Genomic DNA, 27,118 nt, shown 5'->3' on the forward strand with positions numbered 1-27,118 from the left:
TCCTATAATCAGAAATGATAGACAGGATAAACGGGGAGGTGGCTTAGCAATCATTATTAAGGATACCATGGCTATAAAAAGTTCCCCTGCAGGAAGCAGCACTGACTTCGAATTGCTCTCTTTTAGAATCACTTTAAGTGACAACTACATGTTAGATGGTACATTATTGTATAGACCGCCCGGTGTGAAAAGAAAATTTGAAGAAATCATTAGCCCAATCTTAGAAACAAGTACAGTTTTACAGGATTTCTCTCTTAGGTGATTTTAACTATCATCTGATGCAATGCGCATTAGCATCTTTAAAACCTGACCTATCGTCCGAGGTAAATATGGCAACAGGTAGTTTCACCAATTGGGTTAAAACCACAATAAATGCATTAGCTCTGAAATAAAGCCTCACTAGCAAGCATATGAAGATATCCGAACCCTGGTTCTGTGATGCATTGCTCACACAGAAGCAACTCTTTAGAAAATCTGAGAGATGTTGGAGAAGAAATTAGGCTGAAGCTGACAAAACTTTATATGCACAGTCACTGAGCACCTATAAAAAAATTATCTTGGATAAGAAAAGCAGTTATTTCTCAGAGAAAATCCGTCAGGCAGGTAACTCTAGCAAAGTACTCTTTGCAACCTTAAAGAAACTAGTCAAACTACCTGAACCACTCAAAGAGGATAGCAGTGTGTCATTCTGCAACCAACTTGCAGGGTTCTTTAAGAACAAAGTACAAACTATTTTTGAATCCCTCATATATAAGGGCACCGACCGCCCAGCTGACACTCCCACTACAACTCCTACGTGCTCGTCAATGTTATGGATTCCTTTGTTCCACCGAACTCAGAACAGATTTTGCAGGTAGTTAGATCAAAACAATTCTGAGCACCCTCAGACCCTTACCCGCCTAAAATATTTCAAATGGCACCCAATAGTATTAGCGAGCAACTTAGCATACTCTTTAAAGAGATTATTAGTTCAGGCATCTTCCCAGATGCGTGGAAAATGGTCTCAATTCTTCCTCTACTAAAGAACCTATCTAGTTCCCAGCCACCACAGCAACTACAGACCTATCGCGAGAATTCCTTTCCCGGCCAAGGTCTTGGAAAAAATTCTAAACTCCTAACTCAATGCCTTCATTTCCTCGGCAGACCTGTTGGATTCCTCACAACATGGTTTCCGACTGGGGCACAGCATGGAGACTGCCTTGGTTATAGCAGTAGAGGAGCTCCGGACAAAGCCAAGGCGGCCCTGATCCTTCTGGATCTATCGGCAGCGTTTGACACCGTCAACCACGACATTCTTCTTAGAAGGCTCTAGGAGGTAGGAGTCAAGAAGTTTGCTCTAAATCTTATCTGAACAATATGTTTCAATATGCTCAGATTGGTGACTCTTGCTCAGAGCAGTTCACGTTTCCATGTGGGGGGCTGCAGGGCTCCTCACTGAGCCCCATTTTGTTCAACTTATATGTGACCCCCTTAGCTGATATCAATAGGCAGTTTGGCTTTTCGTTGGTTTCCCACACGGACACTCAAATAGTGCTGTCCAATTCAAGCAACTCAGAGGAAACCGCTGATCGTTTTAGCCTATGTATGTCCCACGTAGACCAATGGATGAGGGCAAACTGCCTAAAGCTCAATGGAAGCAAAACAGAGGTTCTCCTATTAGGATCTGACACCTCTTTTTGGTCACAGAATTGGCGGCCTCCTGGTATGGGAACTCTTCCAGCCCTAGTCCGTAAGGTGAGGAATCTGGCCATCATCTTTGATGACAGACCGACTTTCCAAAATCAGATCAACAAGGTTACTTCTCAGGTCTTTCTAACACTTAAGAAAATCCAGAAGGTGTGCGCCATTATTACCCTTAAGCTGTAAAAACACTTGTGACGGTTCTAGCCATGGCTAGACTGGATTACGGAAATGCTTTATATCTGGGTCTTCAAAAACAGCACATGCTCCAACTCCAGCGGGTGTAGAACGCAGCCGCCAGAATGCTGCTGGATATCTCCAAATTCCAGTCCATTTCCCAAGGCTTAAAAATACTCCACTGGCTTCTGGTGAAAAAGAGGATAGAATTGAAATCTTAATGTCTAGCGTACAAAGCAATGCATGAAACCGAACCAGCGTTCCTGAAACAACATTTCACCTGGTATCGCCCACATAGAAACCTACGTTCAGCTCAGATCAAACTCCTCCAGACATCCATATTTAAGAAAGTTTGACGGGGAAGAAGTAGCTTTATCCTGAGCACAGTGAAACTGTGGAACACGCTCCAGATGGAGATTAAAAATTGCCCAACGCTACATTCTGTTAGAAATGGAGCATCGTGGAATAGCACTTACTACCATACCTCACGCATTAAGAGTGTCTATTTTCACCAATTTTTAGGCTTGTAAGTCCCTCCAGGCCCTGGAGGCGCCATTCTCCAGGAGCAGCAGAGACTCAGGCAAGCAGTGCGCAATTTTGGCTCCCTTCACTGACAGAAATGTCTAAATCGCGTGACTCAAACCATAGAAAAACTATCCTGCCACAGCGCCACCGAGTGGAGGGAGGACTCCTCTGCACTCTACACTGACCAGGAATGTGATACCACTGCGTAGGAGCGCAAAGTGATCCTGCGACCCTGTCCACGCGCTTACAGAGTATAGAAACTGTGAACCACGCACATAAGGTAAAAGAAAAGCAAAATGCCACATATCTGGGCTGCAAGCAGCAAAGAACGAGGCATTGGGAACAGAGGAAAAGGGCTATAATGCAGACGGTGCCCTGTGATTGACCTGTTGGACTGCTTTATCCATTGTTTGTTTTTACTATTCCCAGTGTTCCTTAGATGAATGTAGTTCTTGTTTTCCTAAAATAAATGGGGGCTGCTGTATGTAAAAGAACCCATAATCCTCGCCTCCGGTCCTCAAATAGAACTTCTTCTTTCTTTACATGCACCAAAAAAATAGGAAAGGAAAAATAACACACAGGTCTAAAAATCAGAAGACATAAGTAATATTTTATTCTATCACATATATAGTCAGATTGTGACCACTACATTTAACTGCAAAAGCACAGTTACGGTATGCACTGACTGTAATCCGTTTTACCCTTCACAGTTCAGTTTTTACTCTCTGGGAACCTGGGGCTTATAACCAGACCTATCAATTTCAATTCCAGCTGTGGTAACAATGCATCTCAGCTGCTGTGCTTTGCCCTTTGTCCTAGTTCCCACTAGAACACATGGCTCAAGAGTGATAATTCACTCATAGCAGTGAGCGAAAAATACAATTGAACACTTGTAACACAAGGAATGCTCCTGCAGTAAAATTTCACAACCGGAGAGGATTCACTAGGTTTATGCAAATTGTTTCCACTGTGTGAAAGAGCGAAATACTGAACCTATAGTGAAATTTCATAGTTGTGTAAGCAGCAAATTACTGCAAAAACGGCACACTGTTTTGTTGTCATGTTACACAAAGTAAAAACAATCATCCAGCTCGACTCAGTAGACTTGGGTAAGTGCTGCACATAATATATCCAGTACCAAATAATAAAACACCCAAATTTAATTGGGGACCGAAGCCACAATATGCAGGTGTTATTGGTTGGCAACAAAAAAAAGACAAAAGACGTTGGCGCATACTCGGGTGGTTACAAACAGATACCGGGGCCTGCAATGCTGCCAACAGTTCCCACGCAATATCAGGATGCCAACAGGCAATAATAGGTTTAGTGCTTCATGCTTATCAGGTACTGGGTGTCACAAACTTGGATTGAATAAACTGATGACACCTTCCAGGGGCATTGGAGCACCTTAATTTAGAGGTAGGGTGAAACTTGATCTTTAAACAGTTGTTTCGTTGGCACTGTGCCCATTCTGGACTGATGTGAATATATGTTGTTACTACGCATGCTTTACATCACATGCCATTACAACACAGTCGTTACAATGACCGCGTTGTTACATCGCAAACCATTACATCGCAAGTCATTACAACGACTCACTGTAGGGGACGCGCTGGACTTAGGAATAGTATAATTTACTATTCCTACTCCAGTTTGTGCAAGAGCAGGGAAGGTGTTGGATTGTAAATCGAACACCTTCTGCCCTCTATCGCAAGTCGTTGTAACCACTTGCAATGTAATGGTTCACTATGTAACAACGCCGTCGGTGTGAAGACCGCATTGTAATGGCATGCGATGTAAAGCATGCGTAGTAAACACTGTTTCCCCAGCAATGCAATGGAAGGCGGCATCTGCACCGCCGGTGACTGCGTGGAGAAGTGACAAAGATGACGTCTCTCAACATGCTGGATGGCATGGGAAACACAGATCATGTGGTGGAACGTACTATTGTTGGCGGAATCTGATCTGCGACTGCCGTGAAGCACCACACCCCACACAATATTGTAGACTCCCCAGTGTCTGTCAGTGATCCTGCTGTGGAGATATCAATGTCACAACAGCATGCACAACACACTGAGGCTCGAACAATTTCACTTCTGTTGCAATAGTAACTACACTGTAAAAATGCCTGACCATGTTACAGACAATGATTAAGACCCGGGTGTTTATTGTTTTCATGTACCTGTAAAATTTCAATAAAGAACAATAAAAAAATAAAACAAACAGTGGTTTCTCTGGGACCATAACTCGTAGGGCAATATTTAGAAGGGTCTGAGTTTAACTGACCATGTCCCAGAGGCTTAAGTTGAGGGAAGAAACCATAAAGTTCATGTCAGGCTTAGAGGGACTTGTAGCGGTCCGCACAAATCTAAAAGAGGGGTTTTCTTGAGGGCACGCTAATGGCACATTGCGGGTTCACAGGAAAGTGGAGTCCTTCATTGTGTCCAGGACGTTACTGAACCACCAATAATGAAGCTGTTGCACAGAGATTTCGATTTCTATCAAAGTCAACTGGGGTTTAGGTTCACATGACTCCGGTGTAGGCTTTCCTAAGTGTTTTGCCCACTATGAGGGCTCAGTCGGTCACCTGCTGCCTTGGGCTGGTCCTCTAGGTCAGGACCCTCCTCTGCTCTCAAGCTCCTGTTCTCCCCAGTACAGCCAGCAGCAGGGCCTTCTCCTTCAAGATCTAGGCTTTCGGATAAGTTGTACTCATCTCAGCAGATTCTTGAGAGTATTAGCTCAAGGTTAAAATGAATACAAATATTAGGTTGGAAGGCCTAGTGCTTACCTAGCATGGAGTACACTAGTGGGAGGTCTGCACTCAACCAAAAGATGGTCCACCTCCGTCATCACTAACTCCATCAATTTGACAATCCTTTCCTGGACCTGCTACAATGAATGGGTGGGTGTTGGACTTGGCCCTTTTTGCAGGGTCATCAGTGAACTTTTTACCTTCCTACTCAATTTTTTCTGACCTATTGTTGGCGGTTTTATGACTCTGGGCACTGTACAACTGCTGTCCAGTGCCACAGTGCAAGTGCGCCCTACTGTAAATTAATGTATTGATCAGTGATTCCATGATTGGCTTGTTTGGTTTACTTGTCAGACCCTAGTATAGTGCACTGAGTGTGCTCAGGGCTTGTAAATCCAAATGCTGCTGCTGGGCTTGCAGCACTGGTTGTGCCACCCACAGAAGCAGCCTTGTAAAATGTCTCTAAGGTCTGCCATTGAAGAGACTGCGTGTAGTCTGGTACCGTCATGCTGACTGGGTAAGTGCACCCACTTGCCAGTGCCTAAACCTTCCCTTTTCTTCATATCAGACACCCCTATGGTAGGCCCAAGGGCAGGGTGCATTGTAAGTATAAGGTAGGACATGTCATGATGTGTGTGGCATGTCCTAATAGGGAATTACAGCCATTTTCGGTTTTCACTATTACAAGGCTACCTGTTCTCCAAAGGCCAGAATGGGCAGTTAGATTATTACATCTTACTATCCTAACTGACTCAGGGAAAGGAACTTTGTGTACTTTGCTTTCAACTTGTGAAGGATCTCCAAGGGCTTGGAATAGAGCTTGCCTCCTGCTGAAGTCTCAGGGACAACAGACTTCAACTCCCAGCTCCCCAGAGTTCTTTGGAAGTGCCTGCTGCTGTTTTTGCCCTTCTGAGGGACTGCGTGTCGCAAGAAGCTAGAAGCGTGACTCAACGAGGAAGAAGCGTGTCGCAAGGAGCTGCTGCTGCCGTTGCATCGTGAATGTCGGCGCTGTTGCTGTCGTATTGCACCGCATCGAGAGAAGCATCTCGCAACGAAGAGGATGCGTGTCGCTGCTGCTGGGTCGCATCTTGAATGTCGGCCCTGTAGCTGTCGTATTGCACAGCATCGAGAGAAGTGTCTTGCAACGAGGAAGAAGTGTGTCGCTGTCGCTGCTGCTGCCATATTGCACAGTATCGAGAGAAGTGTCTTGCAACGAGGAAGGAGTGTGTCGCTGTCGCTGCTGCTGCAGTCGCATTGTGAATGTCAGCGCTGTAGCTGTTGTATTGCACCGCATCAAGAAAAGCACCTTGCATCCCACAGAGAAGTGCGCCACCGTCGAAGCTGCTGCTGTTGCATCTTGAATGTCGGCGCTATAGTTCGTCGCATTGTGCGATAGCTTCTCGCAATATTGGAGAAGAGTGTCGCAGCCGAGGCTGTTGACGTCGCGTCGCTGAACAAGGGTGTCGCTGATGCAGCTGGCGCATCGAATCGAGACTTCTCGCATCATCGGAGAAGCGTCCTGCATCTGGAAGATCTTCATGTCTTTATTTCTTTGCACCGGAACGTTGCCGCATTTTCCATTGCTGCAACATTGCTTGTTGTGGAAGCCCAACGCATTGTAAGGTACATTGATGCAAAGTGACGCATTTTAAGAACTGAACTGAACTAATCTAAAACTACCATCTCAAGTATAGTATTGTGTATTTTTGTCATTTATGGTCTTGTGTTAAATCTATATAAAGAATACTTATTTTTAATATACAACTGTATTGGTGTCCATCTGTAGTGTTGTCACTGGGTTACTGTTTGTGGTCACAAATGCTTTACACACTGCCTCTGAGATAAGCCTGTCTGCTCGTGCCAAGCTACCAAGGGGGTGAGCAGGGGTTATTTTAGGAGTGTAACCCTTACCCTGACTAGAGGTAAGGGTCCCTATTTGTCACAAGTACCTACCTGTGCCAACTAGAGACCCCCAAATCTAACAGCTGGGATAGATGCAAATGGGCACAGGATGTGATGTGAAATACCACAATTACTTTCAGAAACAATTTACTGAGCGGTCCAAACAGTCAAACTGTATCTTGGTGCAGGATGATTGATTTGCAAATACCCTTTCATTGGGATGACACATATAGGTTTAAAAGGTATCGAGAATATTTTTTCTCAGTATTATAATGTTCCATCGGAGGCTTTCTATTGGTCAAAATGTTGCTTTTCTGAATGAGCCAATTGCACATAGGAGATGTTCATACACATATTTCGATAATACTGTCTAATTCTAATTTATGTTCATCAAACAATACTTCATGGACATCTTAAATAAAGGACCAAATTAACATACCTTTAAGAGATTTTCCGCGGGTGCAAAAAAATCATCCGTTGCAAACAGAACCTGAAAAGGTGGCAAAAGCACAATCTAAGAACTTTTGTTTCAAAATGTTTTATTTCATGTCGAGCATTCAGGTGAAATGAATTGTGTCAAGGCAAAATCAAAAAATCATTTGCAAAGCCAAAAGGCCTCTGTTAATGTACCAACGCCTGGAAGCAGCATTTATGTGTCGCATTAGCACATTAAAGCCATACCTGTTGGCTTTAGCCATATTTTTTTGTAATGGTTTCTTGTTTTGATGCTCCTTCGACACAACAATGTTTAAAAATCATGCCATAATGTAAAGTACTTATTGTACATTTTACTCAGAAACGGGTTTCCTATGTTTCCTAAGTTATTTTTAAAGATGGTCGCAAGTTAGGATCAATATTTGACAAGTAAGTTCTTTCTTAGGATAGCTGTTGCATAATGTATTGTTAATTAAATAGCATATTAAGGGTTTCTGTATTCCACAACATCGTTTCTCAACCTGCTTTCTGGTGTAGGGTTTCATCTGCTGCTGCTGTTTTCTCTTACAAAATTTCCCTTTCTCAATTTGTGTTTACTACTGTCTCTTCATTGAAAGGTCACAGTGCTAAAAATCTGCCCACTAATAATCTTTGGCCCAAATTGGGAAATTTTGCCAGAGCAGTCTCTCGAATTTTTGAGCTCTGCGAAAAAAGTAGTATTCACTATTTGTGGACCTCAATATAGGGTGGCAATGATGGGAGCGCAATGAACAGTGCTGTATGTTTGTTTCCAATAGTGCCTAAACCTAGATAACCTAAACATGCTTGTAGAGCAACTTTGTTGGTGAAAAAAGTATGATTGGACGACCCAGCACTCTTTACTCCAGCCCATAATTGCTAGCGCCAAAGGAGGATGCCAGAATTCAGGGTCTGCGTGGATATCAGCCACTTTACTGTGACTACAAGATAGATGCAACCCAAATCATTATAAGTCAGGGGTTGCAGAGTTTATAATTAATTTACCTTCAGACATTTGACTGATGGTCCAAAGGAAATATCTATATTGTTTTTTTTAAAACATGTTTTTATTGTAGCGAAGTCTCAGAAAAAGCGGGGCACAAAGCACAGCGACATCAGTACTATTAACGTACAAGCAACAAAAATATGCAGTTTCAAGGACACTACACAGCCATGTATGGCCCACATCCTGGAAACTGGGCAGAGCAGGATCGGGGCATGCCCATCAAGGGAGGAGTCTGCATCCGCGCCCCAAGGATAAGCGATGTAGCAATGCCTTCGCCATTTTTTAGCACAGCAGAACAATATAGCACACAACAGTCAAACAACAACAATTCACCCCCAAAAATGGCATCCCCCGTACTGATCCAATAGAGCAGGATATTTGTGTGAGGGCCATCGAAGGCCTAGTCAATATCAAGGCTACTTAGACTCATGAGAATCTCAGCTATATACATTCATACTTAGTCAGGGTATTGTAACGTGGCAACAGAGGGCACCTACACAGTCCCACGGCCCTCCCCCTCTCCACTCTCCCCTCCAGATTCAGCCCCCGAAGCATCAGAAGAAAACAACTCAGCGCTAGTGGCATCTGAGTCATCCTCTGCCAGGCCCTCCATGCACAGCATTCTCCAAGCCAGTAGATCGTCCTGCAACCTCCCATCCCTACGGGTGCGCTGCATGTGGGTCTCTTCAGAATATCTATATTGTTAACCTCAGGAGGCCACTTCAGTTCAAGGTTATGATGTTTGGTATGCACGATGCCCTTCTACTTTTCAGAGGCTTTCAAAATAGGCCATGTCTGGTTTTAATGACTTTAGTGTTACCTATTTGGATGATATACCTGTCTGCATCACCAGCTGGGGAATCACCTGGTACAGGGTGACTGTTCCATGCCATGTAAAAGGCTGACGGGGCTATTAAGGCAAGAAATAGCCAGATGGGGCAGATACTTAAGCATTCTTGGCCACCCTGTTGACAGTGGTACCCTGAAGGCATTTAGACTAGGATCCAGCCCATTATTGACTAGAGTGCCTACCAAAACCCAGACCGACGTGATGCCTTTTCAGGCCGCACAGAATTCTAGAAAAGGCTTTTGACAACCAGAAAGAGACGTTGGGGCCGATTCACAAAGATAAACTGAGATGAGAGTCTAACTTTGTGACTTTGGGTATTCACAAAGGGCATTTACTACTGTAAACTCCCTTTGTGAAAACCGAAATTTGCTAAGTTTTACTTTTAGTATTCACAAAGGGCATTTTAAAGTAGTCAATGCCCTTTGTGGATACTGAAGGTCATAAAGCTAGACTTTCATCTCAATTTACCTTTGTGAATTGGGCCCCTTGTGTTCAGCTTGGGGGTTTAAAATCTCAGATAATAGTACGTAATTAATTGTGCAGCCAGATGCTTCAAACCATGGGATATTTGCAGGACATAACTGAATGAAGATGGCCATGATTAGCTTCTAACATTGATATGAATGTTTTTTTCAGAGAAACATTGGACAGCTATTAAGGGAGAGTCTATTGATTTTGAGAAGTCATAGAGGAAGCAGAGAGCAATAATGCAGATCTGAGGGAAACCCCAAGTTATTACGGTGTTTGATAAATCTGTACTGGGCGGGATGGCGCAGAAGGGTGGTACTTGCTACACTGAATCGCACGTATGAGGAGGGCGGACTTGAGGCTCCCAGATTGGATCTGCTCTACTACTATTCTGCGCAACTACAGCACACTGCTAGGTTGTTGGCCGAGGGGGAAAATTGGGAGAAACGGCTAATCTGAGATAGTGTTCTAGTTGCTGATGTGCCAGCACTGCTCATGGGGGAGTGGGCACATCAGTTGCAGTTCCGTATGTGGTCGGGCAGACAGTGCGCATTTGGGAAACGTTTGTAGAACGAATTCTGAAACACGACCGTTCCACCGGGAATTGTCAGTGTGGGACCTAGCACCTGTTAAGAGAGTGATGGCCAATATGTTGTTTCGGGCAAGGAAGGAGGGAGGGGCGGTGCGACAAGCTCGCCGACTTGTACCCGAGCGAGAGCTTTATCACATTTCAACAGGCTTGCAGTGATTTTGGACTGGGGCAGGGGCAATACCTGCAATACGCTGCCTTAACAAACGTATTCAAAGGAATATGGCCCACGTATCCATTGATAACACTGCTTATACAGACATTAGACATCCTATTCACATGTGGGGCGGGCAGACGTACTTCCTCTTTGGTGTATAGGGCGATGAAGGACGATGCTAGCTCACCTCTTCCTATGGCATTTGCAGCTTGGAATGTGGACCTGGAGGCTGCCTTGGAAGATAAGGATTGGAGGGTGGTAGGAGCACTCATATACATGACCCCAGAGAGAATACATCGCATGGCGCCTAGTAGACCCAACTCATGCCCCAGGTGTCATAAAGAGGGGGCCAACTTCTTGCATTTGGCATGGGAATGTCCTGAGGTCAGGAATTTCTGGGCAGAGGTAGTGTAGCGAATAAGAGGCAGCTTGAATAGCAGAGTGCAACTATCACACAACCTCTGTCTATTAGGATTGATACGAAAGCATAAAAATCAAAGCAAGATGGTGTATAAGCTTCAGCGTCTATTGTTGGTACTGGCCAGGCACAGCATTGCAATTATTTGGATGGGGGTGCGGGCACCGTAAGTCCCGGCATGGATTTGGGATGTACATCGGAGGGGGTGACACAGGTGGACCGTTGTCTTGCTCTGTCGCTACTGTACTCTATGAAGGTATGATTCCAATGCTGGCCACTAAGCGCCCACTCATGTTATGTTTTATGTAAAATCTTTAAATAATTTTTTTTTAAGTTATTACAGTTTTATTTTCTTACACAACCAAGAAAAAGAACAGAATATGCTAAACAGATTTTTGGGACGGAAAAGTTGGTACACAGTCAAAATATCGAGTCCTAATTGTCGACCTACACAAATATCGTGTTGCAAATATCAAAGGTACAGAATTGCAATGTCATGAATATCGTTGGACAGAATATCGACCCTAAGGTAAGTAATATCGAATTTATTTATATCGATGTAAGTAATATTGAAGTTAGTAATATCGATAGCATATATATCGATGTAACTAATTTCGATGTTACTAATATCGATATTTGTTTTTAATTATGTATGTGTAATATGTTTTTGCTAAGTATTTAAATTGTTTTAAATTATATGTGTATTATTTTTATATATTAATAATGTTCTTTTAACGTAAATTTTATGTTTTAGTACCGGAGCGGGTTGTGGGTTTATGGGGGAATAGGGTGGAAAGTAATATAAATATACAAAATTAATTATTATTTTTTAGGAATTATGAATTAATTTTAATTATTCTATGTTTTTATTTCTGTAGCGGGTTGTGGGTTTATAGGGGAATTGGGTTGGAAGTATTTTAATTGTAATTAATTAATGAATTTTTTTATTTTTATGGATAAGTATTTTTTTAAATTAATTAATAATTGGCAATTAATTATTTTTATTGATAAATTAATTATTAATTGGCAATTCAGTTTTTTAATTGATAAATTAATTATTTGATTGGTATTTAATGGTATTTTTAAGTACATTTTATGTTTTAGTACCGGAGCTGGTTGTGTGTTATAGGGGAATAGGGTGGGAAGTAATTTAAATATACTAAATTAATTATTAATTTATAGGAATTATACATTTTTTTTAATTAATTTTGTTTCTATTTCTGTAGTGCGTTGTGGGTTTATAGGGGAATTGGGTGGTAAGTAATTTAATTGTAATTCATTATAGATTTATAATTTTTTTTGTAATGGATACATAATTTATTTTAAATTAATTATTAATTGACAATTAATTATATTAATTGATAATTGATTTTTCTAATTGGTAATTAATGTTTTTAATTGTTAACAAATTATTTAAATTGGTAATTCATGTTTGTAATTTGGAAATCATTTTTTACATTGGTAATTCATTTTTTAATAGGTAAATAATTGTGTTAATTTGAATTAACATTTTTAATTGGTAATTATTTCTTATTAATTGGAAAATATTTGTAATTAATTGGTAACCAATATTTTATTTTAAAAAGTATTATTTGGTATATTGTTTAATAAGTTTTAATTGTGAATTTATTTGAAATCATATTTTTATGTAATGAAATGTATTTAATTCTTTAATATTTATTTTTTGGTGAGTAATATTTAATAATGAATATTTATTGGTATTTGTTGATAATTTATTGTTAATATATTATTCAAATATAATTGTTTTTAATAATGATTAATTGTTTGTAAATGATGTAAATTTGTTTAAAAATGTAATTATACATTATTTTAAATATAAAATTTATTTATAAGTATGTGAAATTTAAATTCTACGCTATCAAATGCTTTCCCTACTGTTGCACCCTTTGGAGTTGGAATAGTATTTTTAACCCTACGCTATCCAACGATTTCTGTACTGTTACACCCTCTGGAGTTGGGATAGTAATTTTTATCCCTACGCTATCCAACGCTTTCCTTACTGTTGCACCCTTTGGAGTCTGGATAGTAATTTTTATCCTTACGCTATCAAACGCTTTCCCTACTGTTGCACCCTCTGGAGTTGGAATAGTAATTTTTACCCGTACGCTATCCAACGCTTTCCCTACTGTTGCACTCACTGGAGTGGGAATAGTAATTTGTACCCCTATGCTATCCAACGCTTTCCCTACTGTTGCACCCTCTGGAGTTGGAATAGTAATTTTAACCCCTACGCTATCCAATGCTTTCCCTACTGTTGCACCCTCTGGAGTTGGAATAGTAATTTTTACCCTTACACTATCCAACGCTTTCCCTACTGTTGCACCCTCTGGAGTTGGAATAGTAATTTTTACCCCTGTGCTATCCAACGCTTTACCTACTGTTACACCCTCTGGAGTTGGAATAGTAATTTTTATCCCTACACTATCCAACGCTTTCCCTACTGTTGCACCCTCTGGAGTGGGAAAACTAATTTTTACCCACCCGCTATCCAACGCTTTCCCTACTGTTTCACCCTCTGGAGTTGGAATAGTAATTTTTACCCACCCGCTATCCAACGCTTTTCCTACTGTTGCACTCACTGGAGTGGCAATAGTAATTTTTACCCACCCGCTATCCAATGCTTTGCCTACTGTTGCACTCTCTGGAGTGGGAATAGTAATTTTTACCTCTACGCTATCCAACGCTTTCCCTACTTTTGCACTCTCTGGAGTGGGAATAGTAATTTTTACCCCTATGCTATTTAATGTTTTCCCTACTGTTTAATTTACTGGAGTGGTTAACAGTAATTTTACATTCTACGTTATCCAATGTTTTCGTTAATGTAGTTTTTTTGGGACTTTAAATAGTATTTTTATTTATTTATGTATTTAATATTTTTTGTATTATTTTAGATAATGTTGTATTTAATTAACTTTTAAAAAATTGAAAGCATATTTCATTTTTTTAATTTATTAAATATAATTAATTCTTTTTATTTATGTTATTATGTTATGTGTGTAGATGTATTTATAATTTATGGTATTTGTTATTAATTAATAAATATTGTTATTAAGTAAGTAAATATATTATATGTTTATTTTTAAATAAAGTTTTATTAAACACGTATTATTTATTAATTTTAAACATTATTAAATATGTTTAACTATGTTTAATTTATTTATAAGTATTATTTACTTTATTTAACTTTTTTTACAGAAAAAACCCGATATTTTTAATTACAATATTTTTAACATCGATATTTTAGTTTCCATATTTTTGTACTTAACATGTTGTAGATAGGGTGTCGATATACTTGCCTTCGATATTCCAGCGTCGATGTTGCTGTAGGTCGATATTCTGTCCGTCGATATACTGTCAGAGATTCGGAAAAGTTATCTGCTTGATGACATGTGCACCCTTGCCCTAAGTACCCAAGCTGCACGGATATCCATATCCCTGGAAATCATTTTTGGTTATGGGCAAACATTGATCATGCGTTTGCCCCATAACCTAGTCCTGTCTCATGGTAATGCAGTCTGGTTAGACTAGGAGGGGTGCACTGAGTGCTGCTCTTGTGAAGGTAGAGGGTTAACTGGAATTAAGTGACACAAGCACTGTGGTGGAAGCATACCTATGTTGTGTTCACTCGAATCAGTAGTGTGAACAGGCCTTTTTACCTGTGTTACTGGTGAGGGGCCTACTGGCCCACTCATTTAAAGTTCTATTACTGTGAACTCACCCTTGGTCAGCAGATATTGTGTGTAGGGCCACGCTTAGTGAGTGCTACTTATGTGTGTGTGCTGGGTAGCATGTGTATGCCTCTATGTAATGTATAACATGGAGGCCTGTGGGTTCCATTTTGGAAGCACAGGGCCTTGAGAAGCAGAAAAGGTGAGGATTGCATGAACTTTTGTCAACAAGAAAAAAAGGTTTTGTTTACCAATGGCAAAGGCAACTTCTGTATGACTTCATGTTTTCCCACTATTACTGTAGGTGAACACTACACAAATGAGCCACAATATCTGGTATAAAATTCAAAATATTTAGTTTGGCAGAGCAAGACATCTGCCAAAATTTTGGGATATCCTGCCTGCTATTTTTTTCGGTGTCATTAACATAAAGGTATCATAATACAGTGGATAGGATGTCTGGCACTTTTTGGAAGGTGTCCTCCATCCACCCAACTCTAAATAAGAGCCAATGTTTTTTTAACACTGAGAAAGTATGAACCACAATGGCTCCGCCAGACTAATCCTGGACATCCCCCGCTGCAGCCACATTTCCGGTCATGTGCGAGACCTTCAATGGCTCCTGATCAACAAAGGAATAATGTTTAAGCTCCTTACTTACTTCTACAAAGCCCTGCATACTTTCAACCACCACCTCTCCTTCTACACAGCCACCAGACATCTCTGCTCCTCCCATCTGGCCCTGGCCACTATCCCACTGATCCGCAAGACTTCATTCGGTGGAAGATCCTTTTCCTGCCCCGCTATGAAGACCTTGAACTCTCTACCTCTGCATCTCAGGCAATCACCTTCACTGCCTCAATCAGGGAAAACCTCAAGACCTGGCTCTTCGACTGAACTGCAGACCCTCCCCCACCCCCACTCAGCGCCATGAGATCCTAACGAGTGATTAGCTGAGCTCTATAAAAACCTGATCAGTGTATTGAACCTGTTCACATTTTCATAGTGACACCTTGACGCCATAGAAAGGAGTATGCTTCAATAAACTCACAACATTTCAGAATTTGCCTTACCTTGCCACCTACTGTTTCAATTGCCAAGTCATTCAATTGGACAAAATCAGGAACTTGCTCACTTTGGGCTTCTTTCTGTTCAGATGCCATTTTTCTATAAATATTGACAAATGTATAAATTAATATTTTTCTAAAGGCAAGTAAGAGTTTTTACAAATTAAAAAATTCTAATTTATTGTTTATGCTTTTAAAAGAGACCGGAATGTACAAATCCATTCAATAGTACTTTTCACGTGGTCCAACAGAAGCTCCACCAGTGGTGTAATGTAAAATGAATGCCCCATCCCTGTCAAATATGGTGAGGAACCCATACGAATCCACACCTATGGTGTAATCACTCTTGTGGGCGAAACCCACTCACAAAACAAACTGTTAAGTACAGGAGGGGTTTTGCGTACTGACACTGTCTGGGGCCTGGTAAAATACTGCTGAATTGGGCCTCCCTCTATTTTTGTTTCTCAGAACTTCAGGTTATGCTGGGAAGTGCTATTTATATTTCTGTCGCTAGTTGTTTTGCAATCGAAGTAACTTGTTAACAGCATGTGATTCACTTGAAACAGTATATAATAAGCCCAAGATAATTATCAAGTTCAAGAAATAATATTTTTTCAAAATTAAGAAAACATTCCTATCAAAAAAGTAATTATCACAGTTTCATTGCTTAAATCAACATTTATCAAGGAGACTTATATGTTGTGTATTTGTAGAAACTCACAACTCAGGTGGAACATGTTTTTTGTGCCTCACGAAGGATAGCATCTCTGTCCTTAAAATTAAGGATATTTGCCAGGACCTAGAGGGGGACGTCTGACCAGCACTTGTTGAGTAAGTTCCTTGGAGAATTAGGGGGTGAAGGCCTGTGAGTCCAGTTGGTCCTTAAACCAGGCCTCCAAGAAGTCCACCATGTTGGGGCCCTCGCTGTCCTTCCGAGGGCCCACAATGCCCATTTTGCTGCGCTGGGGCCAACCTTCGACATCTTTGGCAAGTTCCTCCAGAAAGTGGACTCTCTCCGTCAGATATCAGAGTTGTTTCTGAAGGTCCGTAGCATTGGGTTGAAGGTCAGCCAGGATCTTTTCGGACTGAGGACCAGATGTACAAAGACTTTCTGCAGTCAAAATTTGTGCGCAAGAAGCTCGAATTTTGATTGCAGGGCAATTTGGATATGCAACCAAATACCGATTCGATATTTGGAAGGGGCGTGTTTAGAGAGTCCCTTCCTATTATCGAATCATAGTGGGATCGATTAACGTTTTGAGACCAAAATGTAGTTCCAAAACAGGAATATTTTACCGACACCTCAAAGGAGATGGTAACCCGTTTGTAAATGGAAAGTCTCCCCTTTGTGAATGTAGAAACAATATTTTTAAGACTAGGCAATGGTTGAATGGAGCACTGCCTACTCTTAAAAAATAAAATGAAAAGTTCTTAAAAAATAAAAATGACACTTTTCATTTTATTTTTTGTTTTAACACATCCAGTTTTTCTTTAAGGAACGTGGGTTGCATTTAAAGGACGAAAATGCTTTTTTTTAAGCAATCACAGGCATGGTGGTCTAATGAACTCAGCAGGCCACCATCCCTGTGATGGTTGTGATTCCTCATGGGTCCCAATTTGTAACCTACCTCATTAATATTCCCAAGGCAGGTAGAATTGTTACCCTCTACAAATCGAAATTCGCAAACTGACTTACTAGTACGTAGGCGACTTCACAAATAACCAAACTTGTTGCAATAATACTGTTCGCAATTTGCAAAAAGTATTTTGCGACCAGTTGTATGTGATGCTTGTTAACACTATAAATAGAGGAGGCCCAAGACTCTGTGCTCATACCTGGAGAATTAGGTACTACTCCGGCTTAGCTTCAGGGGAAGAGGGAGAAGAAATGGGCTCTCCGGGCCAAGCTTCAGTTTTAGGCAGAGGTACCAAAGAAAAATCGTAAAGCGGGAAAAGGAAAAGAATGGAGGGTGGTGTCAAATCAAAAGGGTTATGCCACGATCTTCCCGCGGGGGAGAGGGGTATGGGAGAACATAGTGTCAAAGCCAGTACTCAGCCTGGAGGGGAATCACACCCTTTTGCTGGAGAAGATTTTATAGGGTGTGCGCACATCACTTTCCACTGCTTTGAGTAACATTGTCATGTGTCTTACTAAAATTGAAGACGCTTTACACAGCTTACCAAGCTACCTGAGAAGGGAAGTTCTGAACTTCAGGTCCAGCAGCTTCGAAAAATCCAGAAAATCACACCAAGATACGGCCTCCAATAATTCTCATGCCCCTGCTACAAGACCCTGGCTGTGCCCCCCTCCCCCGGCATCTCATCGGCACATCCTAACTCAGCAAGCTGATTCAAAACAATTAAAAATCATTAATCTGCATCTGCCCCTGGAGTGTGCACTGTATGTGATTACTTTGAAAGGGGTTCCTCCTATAGAGCGTGAGGCTCAAGAAGCCATCCAAAATCCATAAATACGGCAGCACATTGGTGCAAGCTAAATGCAGGTTGTCAGGTTGATTTGGCCCATGAAATTATTATGGTTTGAAGGGTGAGATAGGTGGGCACATCATGAAGTAACTTGAGAGGGGATTATGTGTTTCTGAATTTAAAAAACTCTGCATCTGGTTGGTTTTCTCCTTTCACATTTGGTATATTTACGGTTGCAAATAATATGTGCTTTACCACGAGGCTTCTTTTATTGCCCCCTTCTATTGAAGCTACTGCCAGACATTGGCGCAAACCTAGCAGAAGATTTTCCCATGCCCCGTGCCACCTAACAAACTGGAATTCACCATAGCAATATTCCAGTATAGCGACGCAAACTGTGTCTCACTTATGTGGGCAGGGGATTTTAACATTGACAAGTGTAAAGTGCGTGTGCTCTCTAAGTTAAAGATGGTAAGATTGGTCTACACCTGTTTGGCCTATTTAATTTACCTGTCAGTTCCTTGAAAAGTGGTATCTCATATACCCAGGGCTGGTAAATTAAATGCTACTGGTGGGCTTGCAGCGCTGATTGCGCCACCCACTAAAGTAGCCTTGCAAACCTATCTCAGGTCTCTGCCATTGCAGCGCTTGTGCGCGCAGTGTCACTACCGCTGTGACGTGGCACCTAAAGTGTGTGCCATGTCTGTAACCCCCCCTTTTTACTACATGTCAGTCAACCCTAAGGTAGGCCCTAGCTATCCCTATGGGCAGGGTGCATTGTAGGTAAAAAATAGGACATGTACTTTAAGTGTATGACATGTCCTGGTAGTGACAAACAGCCGTTTTGGTTTCTCACTACTGTGGGGCTGCCCTCCCATAGGAATGCATTGGGGATTCCCTGATAAGTGTTTCAGTGGTAATTCCTGATATGAGAGGAGCAGCGTGGTCATGCTTAGTATATTTGAAATGGTAATAATAAATGGTGCGCAATGGTGTGCGCAGATGTATTATAACTATTTTAGAAATACCACTTTTAGAAGTTGGCATTTCGGTGTGCTATGTGTCTGCCTGCCTGATGTGAATTGCATGTCTGGCTTTTGAGTGAACGGGGCTGGTGAGGTGTGTGTGGCTCCAGGAGGGGCAGGTTGAGTCAGCACTAGCCTGAATGGGACATGTACATTTGGAGTAGTGGGAGGAGTAGTCCTCTGTTCCTTTGTTGGACTAAGGAGCAGGCTCCAGACGGGGTGCGCACTTTACAAAATATGTAATGCACTCTTCTCTTTACCTATGTCCGTTCCATGCTTCCTATTTCTGTTCTTTCACTGTGCTTTTAAACTGCTTTTATATGTCGCATCAGTGCTACATGAACAACAATAATGATGTTGGGATGTCATAGGCTAACAGAGATCATTTGTGTGTGCCATGACATAGGTCTGTCTCACGGATTGATGGGACCATAAGGGTGCCCGACGCGCTACCCTCATGGTGGTGGAGGGCGACTGTATTCACTAAGAGTTAAGTAACACAAGTGTGGTGGTGAAAGCATACCATGTAGTGATCAGTAGTAGTGAACAGGACCTTTTTACCCAATGTCACAGGTCGACAATGTCACTCACTGTTTTAAAAGTTCTGCTGCTGGGTGATTAACTCACCCTTTGCCTACATCAAGTAGATGTGGAGTGCTGAGCAGCACAGGAATAGCGACTCTGCATTGATTTTATGTGTGCCTGGGAAGGGTACCATACAATGATGAAGCAGAACTGTGCAGTGCCTGTGTGGTTTGTACATGTCATGGGAGTATGTATGCCTGAGAGAAATACATTACATGAGAGACATTGTGTAATGCAAAGCATGTGTGGATAAAACAAGTGCTAGGTTTATGTGTGTCCTCGCTTGAAGTACAATGCATGGATAGTAAAGAGATGTGCAGCGTGCACATAATGAGTGTGTGAGCTGGCAGTGCGTGTGTTGAAATAACACACCCTGGTTAAAGATAAGAAAGATTCAGTGCTAAACAGTGAGCACAGACTGAGTGTGTGTGCTTGGTACATGGGAACATGTAAGGGTACAATGCATAGAGGTATTAGTGCTGAAAAGTAAATGGGCTGAGAGTATACACTGAGTAAATGCTTCTGAAACGATATATGGTATAGAGGACCCCAACTTCTTTTTGGGAAGCCAAGGCCTGCCTGTTGAAGATATGAGGAGGAAAGGAATCCCTCCAGACAGATTTGTGGATTGTTGCATTCATGTGAGCACACACACTGAAGGGAAGGAAGAGACTCCCTTTACATCTCAAAAGACAGTTCTTTGATTCAGTGATAGAGTACAGTGAAGGCTCGAACTGGGAGATGGGACTTATAAGAGAATCATAAAGAGTAGGACTGGGATTCTGGAATTACCTGTTTGATGCACATATCACTGTGACTGACATTTAGATGTGAACTCTGTTCATACCCATGAACTATGTTGTGGACAATCAGCTTGGAGTCATGTCTGCTGTGACAGACTTGGTTCATGAAGGAAGATGAAAAGGAGCAGAGTCCACTTTAAAAGAGTCAGAACCCCAACATAAAACCACAAAGAACCAGACCCTAAATTAGATTTGGTGTCTGTAAAAGGTCCAAAAGAGTCAGAACCCCAACATAAAACTACAAAGAACCAGACCCTAAATTACATTTGGTGTCTGTAAAAGGTCCATAAGAAGGAGAGGTTGAGTCCACAAAAATTGATCAGCAGCCAGATGGGATGTGTGATAAGGACAAGCTCTGCAAGACTTCCGCCTGAGACCATGACTGGAGACACAGGCCTGTAACTCTCCCCGCTGGTTAGGGGAACATCACTCAGGACACCAAGAGCACCTGTCCTAGAGCCTGTAGCACCATCACCTGCCTGCTTGCCAAGACCAGTGTGCCCTGTGAGGGAGAGGAGAGCATTGGAGGAAGTACGATTCAATGAGAAGCCCTGCTGGAGGATTTGCTGGCCGAATTGTGAGGCTGTCCATTCAACAGACTCTGACTAAGGCCCAAAATTCTGTAATAGTAAGATGCTGCTAATTAGAGGTCGGTTAGAACTAGTTGATTCTATAACGATGCATGTTTGTATTAAATTTGAGAAACAACGCAATATTTTTTGCTATATAACTCTTAAATTATAGTGAAGACTTATGGTTGTTTCCAAAGATTTTGTGAATACAAGTAGAACATGTCTCTGCAAAACACTGACTTTCCGGCAAAAATTAAACAATCCATAGTCACAGACTCAGGATTACTGGGCAGTGGCACCAGCACATTATATTTACTCCTACAGATAAGAGACCCGTTTTGCAGATTTTCTTTTATTTAAAATGTTTATGTGCATGAAATCGGATTACAACCCAAAAACGTATAAAGGAAAAAACAGAACAGAGGTTTTTCCACAGAATATTACTTTGTAAACCAGAATAGTGGATTCAATCTAATGGTTAAATAGGGAAATAAGTAATTAGATATCCAGAAAAAGAAAACATTGACATTTTTTAACAAGCAATGAGGTTTATCTTTTTACAACTGTGTTTAATTGCATTTTAGATACATTTAGTTCAACCATTTCTATTTAGCAAGTACAGTATAGGCATGGCAGCAGCCACGAACAGATGACATAGTTTATTCAGGTATATGCAGTGCCGAAAATGTATGCTCTTGTAAACTACAGTTAGCCGTATTTAACAAGTGTCACAGGTACACAAATCCTATGCAATTCCAGACGGAGTGTCCCCCTAGCCCTGGCCTTATTCAGGAATCCCGCATTTCCTTCATACCACCATACCAGTGTAAGCCATCCGGCTATCTCGCATGATGCAAAATAATACCGATGTGTATATATATATATATATACAGCAACAGCAGTATTTCAGGGCTCCGCATTTCATCGACCCAGAAAGACCACACGAATCCAAAACGTAAATGAAGGCACAGGGTTTATTAAAGTCTAGTACAACAAAATCTGACGCGTTTCGGGCATCCGCCCTTGCTCACAGACAGTCAGTTAGTGCGGCATTCACATTTAAGTACCCAGAGCTTCACAGTTTTTTTCGATGTGTCAATTAACATTTTTTTTCCATTAGCATTTTTTTCTTTTTTTCAAACACTACACCATGTGATCATGGAAAGAAAGGACATACTCCATTGTAAGCACTACAAAGTCTGTTTTCCAAACATACATGTTAACAATTGATCTCTACTACATTAGATGGTTAAAATCCATAATATATAAAGAATGAGTTAGTTAAAATTCATTATTTATAACAATATATACAATGGCCAATAAATGCGACAAAGTAAATACAATTAGACGCAAATAAAATAATTGCTTATAATGCAAGCAGACCCAAGCGAAGAGAGCCTTGTTCACATACATTTAAAGAGAAACTGAATAATTCATTTAAATAAAACCCATACACTGTGCAAACTACGCAATCTCGTGCAAATATGCAAGTAAACATCCTGATAAAGTGCAAGTGCAATGCGCAATTTGTATTATCAGCATTATAAAGTGTCAAAGTGCCATTCTGTGCAAAAATTGCATAAATGTAAACAATTGGATAAAATCCAATATGAATGGGTTCTATGTCTCTTTTTTATATAACAAGGCAATCTGAAACCAGAATGCTCAGAATGCAAGAAGGCCAACAATGTAATTGAACCAAAAAAGATGGATCTGTAGTAGAGAAACCACTATATATATATATATATATTTTTTTTTTTTAGAGCGGCTTCAGGAACGTGAAGTCAGAAAATGGTGGGAGGTAACCTCCCTTGAGAAGTATCTTGAATGCAACAGAGTCCCTCGAGGTTTGCGCATCTATACGATCCCCTCCTATGAGAATCCGGACCCTGCCCTCCTGAAAGATTGGGCAGAACATACTGCAGAGTCCTCCAAGGGGATGGTAAGGTTGCTAGTAAAATATGCATGGAGCGACCGGGAGAAGTGCCTGAAAGACATAGCTGACCTCGAAGCGGAGATTGCAAAAGATAAAGACACAAAAACCTGTGAAGAACTCCGTAGTGCCATGGTGAAAAGGATCAAAGATTATGAATTGGGAATACGAAAAAGGAAACAAACAAAGTTCCAGAGGGATGAGCAAGATTATGCCTCAGGTAGAATCCTGACTTTCGCACGGAAATTTGACGCCACACGGAAGAGATTGGCTCAGGGAACCACACAGCCAACAGAATTGGACACTGAGGAGTCGGAACTACAAAATTCAGATGGTGAACAAAACCAAGCTTCAAGAACAAAGGAAAATGAAGCAGAGGAGCCTTTTTTCGACGAGTACCAGGTGATGAAGGAGACCCGCCAAAGACCGCAATTAAGAAGTCACCCCCACAACAAAAACAAAGAGGAGGACGCGGCGGGGGAAGAGGCACAAGGGGAGGTTCACAGAACAACATAACCCCAATGGTAACACGCAGTGCCTCCAATCGCAAAAAGCAATAACCACCAAGGAAGACAATAACGTTATCAACCTCTCGAAAAGGATTCTAACCACTGACGAAATAAAAGTCTTGAAGAAAGGACTCCGTTTTTGTCCGACCAGTGAATTCAATTTAGTAGATGCCAAAATCGACCTGTTTAAATACATAAGGAAGTTGAAGTTCAAGAAAATCTTCATGCAAACCCCGAATAAAACAGCCCCAGGAGAATCAGGCAATATAATCGGGACAGATGAAGATGATCTCTTGGAAGTCCTGACAACACCAACACAAGACTTACAACACACAGACCAAGAAACTTCACTTCCCTTACAACAAGTCAGAGATCCGAGCAATTTAAAATTGAAGTCTAGGAAACTACCAAATTCATCACATGATGCAATAGACGTGTTCAATGAAGCAGTGACAGCAGATCTGGAGAGAATGGCAAATAAGAAAATTAACATGAAGATCTCGAATATCTCCAGAAAAGAATGGGTGGCTTTAAAATCTCTAAGAGGCGACAACACAATTGAGATTAAGCCCTCAGATAAGGGCGGGAACATTGTCATCTTCTCGAAAGAACATTATGAGCAGGAGGCACTCAGGCAGTTAAGTGACAAAGAGTGCTACATCACAGTAAGAAGAGAAGAGTATGTTAAGAGCATAACTGTGTATGAGAATTTACTTAAACATTGGAAGGAAGAGGGTATGATCAGCCAAGATGAACTTGCCTTCCTACAATGTGACTCCCCCATGCTGCCCACCTTTTATCATTTACCCAAGATTCACAAAAATGCCAAAAGACCACCAGGGAGACCGATTGTCTCGGCAATCGGGAGTCTCCTAGAAAACACGTCACGCTTCATTGACATCTTTCTAGCACCTATTGTCAAAGACCTGCCCTCATATGTTAGGGACACACAGGACTTTCTCCGCATCATGGACAGTATTTCTTGGGACAAAGACATGCTACTTATCACTATGGATGTCATGAATTTATATACATGCATAGATCATGAACAGGGAATCTATGCCACAAAATGGTTTTTGGAACAGAAACAACCGAAATACCAGGCCCATAGTGAGATGATTCTTAGCATGATAAGATTCTGTTTGTTTCATAACTACTTTCTTTTTGCAGGCCAAATTTACAAGCAGATCAGAGGGACCTCAATGGGTTCGTGCTTCTCCCCCAGCTACGCGAATCTCTTCGTAGGCTGGAGGGAGAAGCACGAGGCATGGGGTGGGAGAAATGAAAGATGGAATGAACACATATTGATGTGGACCAGGTACATTGATGACCTGTTTGTCATCTGGAGGGGAGACAGGGCCTCGGCTGAGGAGTATGTCTCGGCTCTAAATGACAATGAACTTAATCTCAAGTTCACCAGTACGATAAGCAACGAGTCTGTATGCTATCTGGACCTAGAGGTCTTTGTGATTAACGACCAGCTCCACACTAGACTTTATAGAAAACCAACGGCTGGCAACGCAGTACTACACGCTGCCAGCCACCATCCTAGAAGTCTAGTAAAAAATGTACCGTATGGTGAGTACCTGAGACTCAAACGCAATTGCTCTGGATCTGAGGATTTCAAGAAAGCTCAGGAAGACGCGAGTGACAGATTCCAAGCAAGAGGCTATTCTAGAAACATCTTAGAACAAGCCCAAGTTAAGGCAGATACTGTCGACAGAAGGGACCTTCTGATTGTGAAAGAGTCGAAAAAGGATAACGAGCAGGTCAGAATGATTACAACATTCAATAATCAATCTGGAGAACTGGTCCAAGCATTTAAAAGAAACTGGCACATCTTAAGAACTGACACCATCTTGAAGAAAACATTATCAGATAGACCTATGATAACGTATAGGAGGTGCCAGTCTCTGTCGGACCACTTGGTTCATAGCCACTACTCCCCTAATAAGGCCAATCAAACGAAGAACAAGATAGTTGGCTTTTTCCCTTGCCTACAGTGCAAAGCTTGTAAATTCAGCAAAAAAGTTAAAGAGTACCCTTGCAGAACAGGTGAAGGAGGATCTAGCAGAAAAATCACTAAACATCTTAACTGTAATTCAGACTTTACAGTCTACTGCCTGGTCTGCCCTTGTAACAAACGTTACATAGGGAGCACCATAAAACCGGCAAAAATTAGAATTTTAGAGCATATGAGGGCTATCGTGAACAGGGACAAGACCTATCCGATAGCCCGTCACTTTGCCGAACACCACAACAGCAATAGGGATTTACTATCATACTATTGCATAGACCAGGTCCCAAAGAAAGAACGAGGGGGGGACAGAGAAAAATCCCTAAGGATACTGGAATCCCGTTATATTTTAGACCTTAAAACTATGACACCATGGGGTCTGAATAATGATGCTGAAATGTGGGTGCATTTATAAAACAACCTGGGATCTGTAAGAAGAGGATATATCTGCAATTAGAACACAGAAGTATTCTTTGTAAATATGTGAACATTATGCTGTTTGGCTTGTAAATACAATTTCCCTTCATATTGATCAATGAGAGCAGTGTGAGTATTGCAATGCAGATACAAGAACATCAGGTCAGGTTTAACTGTGGCACAATTGCAAGTTAATATGATACCAAATAGGAACCCAGAAGTTCAGCGGAAGAATATATTCTTCTAGAAAATATGTAAATATGATGTAAATATGTATATTGTGCTGACATGGGCCCACAACATTGGTACACTGTATACTTGTAAATTGTGTAGATAATAGGTACACATCTTAATCATGTTTGAACTTGGGGATACACCCCTGCACAACCGTAAAGATGTTCAATAACCAGACATTGTGGGTTTAACAACACACCACATGGGAAATCACAATCTGCATAATGCTATTAGAACACCTCAGGGGATACACCCCCTTATGAACAGCTACGATAGAGCTGCTGAAACACTGCTCTCAGCACTAAATTGTTAAATTTATGTCTATAGGTGACAGTCTCTGAAAACATATACTTTTGTCAAATGTCAAACTTCACTTTAATTCATTTGCACTGAGCACTTTTTTATTAACCGCCAAGCGTAAACCATGTAAATAACTATGTATATATGTACATACTATAAGATGGCCACCACGAATATGTGTGTAACACCATTGTTGATGTCTATGACTGTCAAAAGGGCGGATGGTTTAAATATGGCAAGTAGGTTTGAACACAGATGACACTGACGAAGCCTTGTGCGAAACGCGTCTGTCGAGGGTGCTGGGGGGTTTGGAAATAAAATAAACTAAGAACACCGACACTGGAGTGCTGGCCGTTTTTATCCTGGAGCCGATTTCTAGGAGTGTGTTGTAATATATATATATATATATATATATATATATATATATATATATATATATATATATATATATATATATATATATATATATATATATATATATTACCTTCTGGCGGTCGCCAGTAGGTAGTTGTAGTTAGGACCGAGTTTCCACAGGAAGAGCATTTTTTATTTTGCTTATAACT

General features: G+C 41.1%; 1 protein-coding gene across 1 annotated transcript in view; it reads right to left on the minus strand.

Annotated features, from left to right (window-relative positions):
* Window positions 1-27,118, minus strand: part of ALLC (allantoicase) — a 798,769-nt gene that overhangs the window by 609,924 nt on the left and 161,727 nt on the right. Inside the window, exons 3-4 of the mRNA XM_086926374.1 lie at window positions 15,740-15,833; window positions 7,476-7,526 (exon numbers count right to left, since the gene is read on the minus strand). Coding sequence (XP_086782500.1) covers window positions 7,476-7,526; window positions 15,740-15,829 — 141 coding nt within the window. The 5' untranslated portion in view covers window positions 15,830-15,833. The remainder of the gene's footprint in view (window positions 1-7,475; window positions 7,527-15,739; window positions 15,834-27,118) is intronic.

The sequence above is a fragment of the Lissotriton vulgaris genome, chromosome 6, assembly GCF_964263255.1.
Source record: "Lissotriton vulgaris chromosome 6, aLisVul1.2, whole genome shotgun sequence".
Classification (NCBI taxonomy): domain Eukaryota; kingdom Metazoa; phylum Chordata; class Amphibia; order Caudata; family Salamandridae; genus Lissotriton; species Lissotriton vulgaris.